Raw genomic sequence first — 6,751 nt, forward strand, 5'->3', positions numbered from 1 at the left:
GGTCAGGAATCGTCTACTTGTTATAAAATTAAAATTTGGATTCCTCTTTTCGATTCCTTTGTGTGCATTTTAATATGACTTTAAACCATTCAGGCACAAGCAGCCTCATGCTCTGTTTTCTGTACTGCACACATAGGGGCATAGCCATCATTTCAGAAATGAGGGGGACAGAAATGTAAAAATAAAAAAAGAACAACTTTTGACTTTTGTCTAACTGACAAGCTTTATTTTTCTTATGTATTTTAACTGGCTAAGAAATCAAATACACTGCTGGACGATAACCAATCATTTGTATTCTATATTTTTTTCTGTGTTTTCCTAATGACAATTTTAGGATTGCTTATACAAACACATAATAAAGCAGAATTGCTTCTGTATTGTAATAAATGTTATGTCAATTAGCACTGCATTATTCATATACTATATTTATTATCTGGAAATTACCTGAAATTACCCTTTTTTTGCTACAGCCATAGCTGGATGCCTTTGTCCATATTAGGGATTTCCTGCACACCATAAGTTATTATATAACTTCTACTGGGCCTTTGTGGACTTTCTGCGTGAGAGCACCCTCCGGCTTCGAATATGAATGAAACATGCACTGCATGAGAGTGTTTTAGCGCTCCGTGATGTTCACATCATTTTGTTTTGGATATGAATAAATCGTCCGGTCATACATAGACTATCTTGTTTCTTCACCCATGTTCTCACACATCCAAAGCATGCACACAGAAAAAGTGATTTAAAATGCATCTAAAATGTAAAAATTTACTCAAGTACTGTAACGAAAGTATTTGTAATTAGTTACTTTCCACTTTTAGGTTCCAGTCCCCGAGTTTAGCCCAGAGAGTTTTCCAGTCCCCAAGTTTGGCCCAAAGAGGGTTTCAGTCCCCGAGTTTAGCCCAGAGAGGGTTCCGGTCCCCGAGTTTAGCCCAGAGTGGGTTCCGGTCCCCGAGTTTAGCCCAGAGAGGGTTCTGGTCCCCGAGTTTAGCCCAGAGAGGGTTCCGGTCCCCGAGTTTGGCCCAGAGAGGGTTCCGGTTCCCGAGTTTATCCCAGAGAGGGCTCCGGTCCCCGAATTTATCCCAGAGTCAAGTCAAGTCACCTTTATTTATATAGTGCTTTTAACAATACAGATTGTGTCAAAGCACTTTACAGTATTGAATAGGAAAATAGTGTGTCAATAATGTAAAATGATAATAGTAAACACAAAATTTTCAGTTAAAGGCAGTTCATCATTGAATTCAGTGATGTCACTGGATATTAAGTGCCCCCACCTAAGCAAGCCAGAAGCGACAGCGGCAAGGAACCAAAACTCCATCGGTGACAGAATGGAGAAAAAACCTTGGGAGAAACCAGTCTCGGTCAGGCGGCCAGTTCTCCTCTGGCCAGACGAAACCAGCAGTTAAATTCAAGGTTGCAGCAAATTCACATTGTGCAGAGGACTCATCTGTTTCCTTTGGTCTTGTCCCGGTGGCCGTCTAGGACTGTGAGAGGGTTCCTGTCCCTGGCCCAGAGAGGGTTCCAGTCCCCGAGTTTAACCCAGAGAGGGTTCCGGTTCCCACGTTCAGCCCTAGGAGGGCTCCATTCCCCAAGTCATGTTCCCACGTTGGAGGGCTCCATTCCCCAAGTCATGCCCAGGGAGGGCCACAGTTCCTGAGTAAGGCCTATGGAGGGCCTCAGGGCCTCTCTTCTCCCCAAGGATTTTTTTTTTGTCGGTCCTCCGACGTGACGTCTCCGTTCCCTCCTTCAGGGAACGAGGGTTACATACGTAACCGAGACGTTTGTTATAATAACAAAGGTGGACTCCAGGCACATTTTCGTTAGGACAAAAAAAATTGCATTTTATTTAAAATGTTAACCCATACCTAGGCTTGGGAATCCAAAATCTATTCTAATTCTGGAATAGGATGCTTATGGTCAGGAATCGTCTACTTGTTATAAAATTAAAATTTGGATTCCTCTTTTCGATTCCTTTGTGTGCATTTTAATATGACTTTAAACCATTCAGGCACAAGCAGCCTCATGCTCTGTTTTCTGTACTGCACACATAGGGGCATAGCCATCATTTCAGAAATGAGGGGGACAGAAATGTAAAAATAAAAAAAGAACAACTTTTGACTTTTGTCTAACTGACAAGCTTTATTTTTCTTATGTATTTTAACTGGCTAAGAAATCAAATACACTGCTGGACGATAACCAATCATTTGTATTCTATATTTTTTTCTGTGTTTTCCTAATGACAATTTTAGGATTGCTTATACAAACACATAATAAAGCAGAATTGCTTCTGTATTGTAATAAATGTTATGTCAATTAGCACTGCATTATTCATATACTATATTTATTATCTGGAAATTACCTGAAATTACCCTTTTTTTGCTACAGCCATAGCTGGATGCCTTTGTCCATATTAGGGATTTCCTGCACACCATAAGTTATTATATAACTTCTACTGGGCCTTTGTGGACTTTCTGCGTGAGAGCACCCTCCGGCTTCGAATATGAATGAAACATGCACTGCATGAGAGTGTTTTAGCGCTCCGTGATGTTCACATCATTTTGTTTTGGATATGAATAAATCGTCCGGTCATACATAGACTATCTTGTTTCTTCACCCATGTTCTCACACATCCAAAGCATGCACACAGAAAAAGTGATTTAAAATGCATCTAAAATGTAAAAATTTACTCAAGTACTGTAACGAAAGTATTTGTAATTAGTTACTTTCCACTTTTAGGTTCCAGTCCCCGAGTTTAGCCCAGAGAGGGTTCCGGTCCCCGAGTTTAGCCCAGAGTGGGTTCCGGTCCCCGAGTTTAGCCCAGAGAGGGTTCTGGTCCCCGAGTTTAGCCCAGAGAGGGTTCCGGTCCCCGAGTTTAGCCCAGAGAGGGTTCCGGTCCCCGAGTTTAGCCCAGAGAGGGTTCCGGTCCCCGAGTTTAGCCCAGAGAGGGTTCCGGTCCCCGAGTTTAGCCCAGAGAGGGTTCCGGTCCCCGAGTTTAGCCCAGAGAGGGTTCCGGTCCCCGAGTTTAGCCCAGAGAGGGTTCCGGTCCCCGAGTTTAGCCCAGAGAGGGTTCCGGTCCCCGAGTTTGGCCCAGAGAGGGTTCCGGTTCCCGAGTTTATCCCAGAGAGGGCTCCGGTCCCCGAATTTATCCCAGAGTCAAGTCAAGTCACCTTTATTTATATAGTGCTTTTAACAATACAGATTGTGTCAAAGCACTTTACAGTATTGAATAGGAAAATAGTGTGTCAATAATGTAAAATGATAATAGTAAACACAAAATTTTCAGTTAAAGGCAGTTCATCATTGAATTCAGTGATGTCATCATCCAGCTCAGTTCAGTTTAAATAGTATCTGTGTAATCAAGTCGATAATATCGCTGGATATTAAGTGTCCCCAACTAAGCAAGCCAGAAGCGACAGCGGCAAGGAACCAAAACTCCATCGGTGACAGAATGGAGAAAAAACCTTGGGAGAAACCAGTCTCGGTCAGGCGGCCAGTTCTCCTCTGGCCAGACGAAACCAGCAGTTAAATTCAAGGTTGCAGCAAATTCACATTGTGCAGAGGACTCATCTGTTTCCTTTGGTCTTGTCCCGGTGGCCGTCTAGGACTGTGAGAGGGTTCCTGTCCCTGGCCCAGAGAGGGTTCCAGTCCCCGAGTTTAACCCAGAGAGGGTTCCGGTTCCCACGTTCAGCCCTAGGAGGGCTCCATTCCCCAAGTCATGCCCAGGGAGGGCCACAGTTCCTGAGTAAGGCCTATGGAGGGCCTCTGAAACAACCTTCTCCCCAAGGATTTTTTTTTTGGAAGGGCGGGAGGGTGGTAGTAGAGGTCCATCCGTGGAGGCCGGCCCGAGTTCCGCCTTGGCCTCCTGAACTGTCTGATCCGCCTTGGCCCCCTGAGTTCCCTGCTCCGCCATGGCTTCCCAGTCTGCCTGTTCCGCCATGGCGCCCGAAACAGGTGCCACTCTGGAGGCCTGCCGTCAAGTATAAGCCAGTCCTGAGGGGCCTCCAGAGTCCCCACCCCCCCTCCCCATTGGATGTTGTATGGCGCGTGGACGCGCCTTTGGGGAGAGGGGAGTAATGTCAGTCCTGTGTCTTGTGTTTTGTTCCCCACGTGTTCCATGTCCCAGTTTTCCCATGTTGATTGTGTTAATTTGGTTCCAGGTGCTGTCTCGAACGTCAATCCCGTGTCCTACATGTATCTCCCTAGATGTCAATAAAGACTGTTTGATTAAGATTCTCCTGCGTTCTCCTCGTTCCTCGCTCGTTACCGTAGGCACATCGTGACAACGATAATGCTTGAATTGGTCATTATTTTGCTCAAATATTACAATCTTATATTATAATATAAACTTTCAGAAAAGCACAAATTCAGAAAATCTCAGCTCACGTAGTTGATTTTACCTCATCTAGCTACTTGATTTATTGTAAAGATTGTGGTAATTGAATTGCTGTATTATGAAGACTAGTACAAAAACTTCTCTCAAAAGTTAAACTACTCAAATTTGTAATACAGTTATGTTAACATTTTTCTATTATAACAAGAAAGATGCTATTCAGAAATCACAATTGCAAACAGTCCAGATTAAAGTTTTAATTTATCACCATCGTTTATCACTGAGGTTTGCTGGCAGATTGTAGCATAGCAAACAAATGCCTAAAAAGAAAACAGATCGACTGTACTACAATTTCATTTGAGCAAAATATTGTAGTGAAGATCTAAACTCCAACATATCTCTTTGCCATACTTTTTTGTCCCTTAGAACAGAGAGAGCGCAAGCATATGGTTGCCAGAATGGGAATACTAAGTAAAACACCGTGCAGAAAATGTATCCATTTAAGAGAAAAGTTTTGACTGGTGGGGATTTAAAATCTTGACATCTGATGGTCAGAAGCACCAAAGCTTGTTGCCAATGCAAGATAAGGCAAATGTCAAATGAATATGAAATGATTTCCATATAAAAAACCTGTGGGCAAATATCGCAGATGATTGCTTAATCGAGAGAAGCAGAAATCATCTAGTCTGTGTGTCCTTGTGCAGATTTGATCCTGCTCAGGGCAGATGGGAACGTCTTCCTGACATGTCCAGACCCAGGGATTACTTCGCCGCTGTGTGTCACAGAGGGAAGGTGTTTGTCCTTGGTGGAAACTGTGATGACATGAACTGTCTGGACTCAGTGGAGTGTTACACACCTGAGGACAACACCTGGAGGTAAAGACAGTCTATTTCTGTTCACTACAAAGTACTTTCACATGCTCACAGAGTAAACCATTACAGATAAAATACAGGTGTTTCATTGAATATAAAGAAGCTTGTATGTTTTCCATATGAGGGATCCAAATAGTATTTTGGTAGTTATAGATGCATGAATTTGATAGAATGAATCAGTGCTTTTCAACCATGTTCCTGGATGCCCCTAACACTGCAGTTTTTGAATGACTCTGTTCTCTTTCACACTAGTTTTCAGGTTTTGGAGTCTCTACTAATGGGCTGATGACCTGAATCAGGTGTGATTGACAAAATGTGCGTTGTTGGTGGGGGCTTCGGGAATAGGTGTCACGAATCCGGTCAACGAACTTTCCTATTCATTGACTCTCGCACTACACAAACTGTTGCATAGCACCCCGGACTACATTTCCCATCATGCATTGCACTGATTGCACTCAGCACGAATTGCACACACCTGTTTACACTGATTGCACCCAGCTGTTTCATATCACTCCCTCACTATTTAACACTCACTCTGATCCCTTCCCTCTGCCGAGTATTGTTTCAGCATTTATCACTCTCCTAGAGATAGCTACCTTACGGAGCCCTTGTCATTGCCTTAGCCATTTGCCTTAGCCTTAGCCTTAGCCTTAGCCCTAGCCCTAGTACTAGTCATTAGCCTTAGCCTTAGCCTTAGTCATTTGCCTTAGCCTTAGCCTTCCCGGTTTCTGATCTTCGCCTGGTTCCCTGGATTCACCCCTTTTGTCTTGCCCCTTTTGATTCTGTCTGCCGATCGTCGACCTGTGCTAGCCCTAGGACTATTCTTGTGTTTTGCCCACCATATACCTGTTTGCTCTCATCTGACCCATGCCTGCTGTATGACCACGTCTCTGCCTTTGTCTAATAAAGCTCTGCGAATGGATCCGCAAGTCTCACGTCTCGTCAGCCCCGTAACAGAATACTCGGCCACACAAGGATCCAGCGGCTTTTTCAGTGGACTCTGGCCTGGTATGGACCCAGTCACCGAGCTACTACATCTTCGGCAAGGAGGTCTTTCTATTGAGGAGTATGTTCACCGGTTCTGTGAACTATCTTATCAGGTATCACTTTATGATGAGATTTTATTTAAGGACTTGTTTCGGTTTGGACTTAATGAACCCACGAAATCTCTTATGCAAAGGAGTGAATGCAACTGGAGCTTAAAGGACTTTATTGACTATGCCTGGCTGACTGCTGGTTCAGCGTTCACGGTGGGTGTCGCGGAGGAAGGAAGCGACACCATGTCTGTGACTGAAGTGATGGCTGTATCAAAGCATGCTCACAAGATGGCGGCGACAGAGGAGCCTGATCACAAAATGGCGGACACAACAGCGCTCCGGCAAGTCGCAGCTGATCTTCACGAGTCAGGTCAAGTTACAGTTCATTTTCATGAGTCTAGTCAAGTCACAGCTGATAGTTATGATTCTAGTCAAGTCACAGCTGATAGTTATGATTCTAGTCAAATCACAGTTGATCGTCATGGGGCAAATCAAGTCACAGTTTATGATCA

General features: G+C 44.0%; 1 protein-coding gene and 1 long non-coding RNA gene across 3 annotated transcripts in view; both read left to right on the forward strand.

The window, feature by feature from the left end:
• LOC107566611 (uncharacterized) overlaps positions 1-920 on the forward strand; it is an 8,334-nt gene extending 7,414 nt beyond the window's left edge. For both annotated transcript variants that reach the window (XR_001606526.1, XR_001606527.1), the window contains exon 3: positions 822-920. This is a non-coding gene — a long non-coding RNA (uncharacterized lncRNA). The remainder of the gene's footprint in view (positions 1-821) is intronic.
• The window catches only part of LOC107566610 (kelch-like protein 33), a 23,911-nt gene that overhangs the window by 13,184 nt on the left and 3,976 nt on the right, over positions 1-6,751 (forward strand). The window contains exon 6 of the mRNA XM_016252104.1: positions 5,035-5,205. Coding sequence (XP_016107590.1) covers positions 5,035-5,205 — 171 coding nt within the window. The remainder of the gene's footprint in view (positions 1-5,034; positions 5,206-6,751) is intronic.

Source organism: Sinocyclocheilus grahami, unplaced genomic scaffold (genome assembly GCF_001515645.1).
Source record: "Sinocyclocheilus grahami isolate Dianchi unplaced genomic scaffold, SAMN03320097.WGS_v1.1 scaffold1087.1, whole genome shotgun sequence".
Lineage (NCBI taxonomy): Eukaryota > Metazoa > Chordata > Actinopteri > Cypriniformes > Cyprinidae > Sinocyclocheilus > Sinocyclocheilus grahami.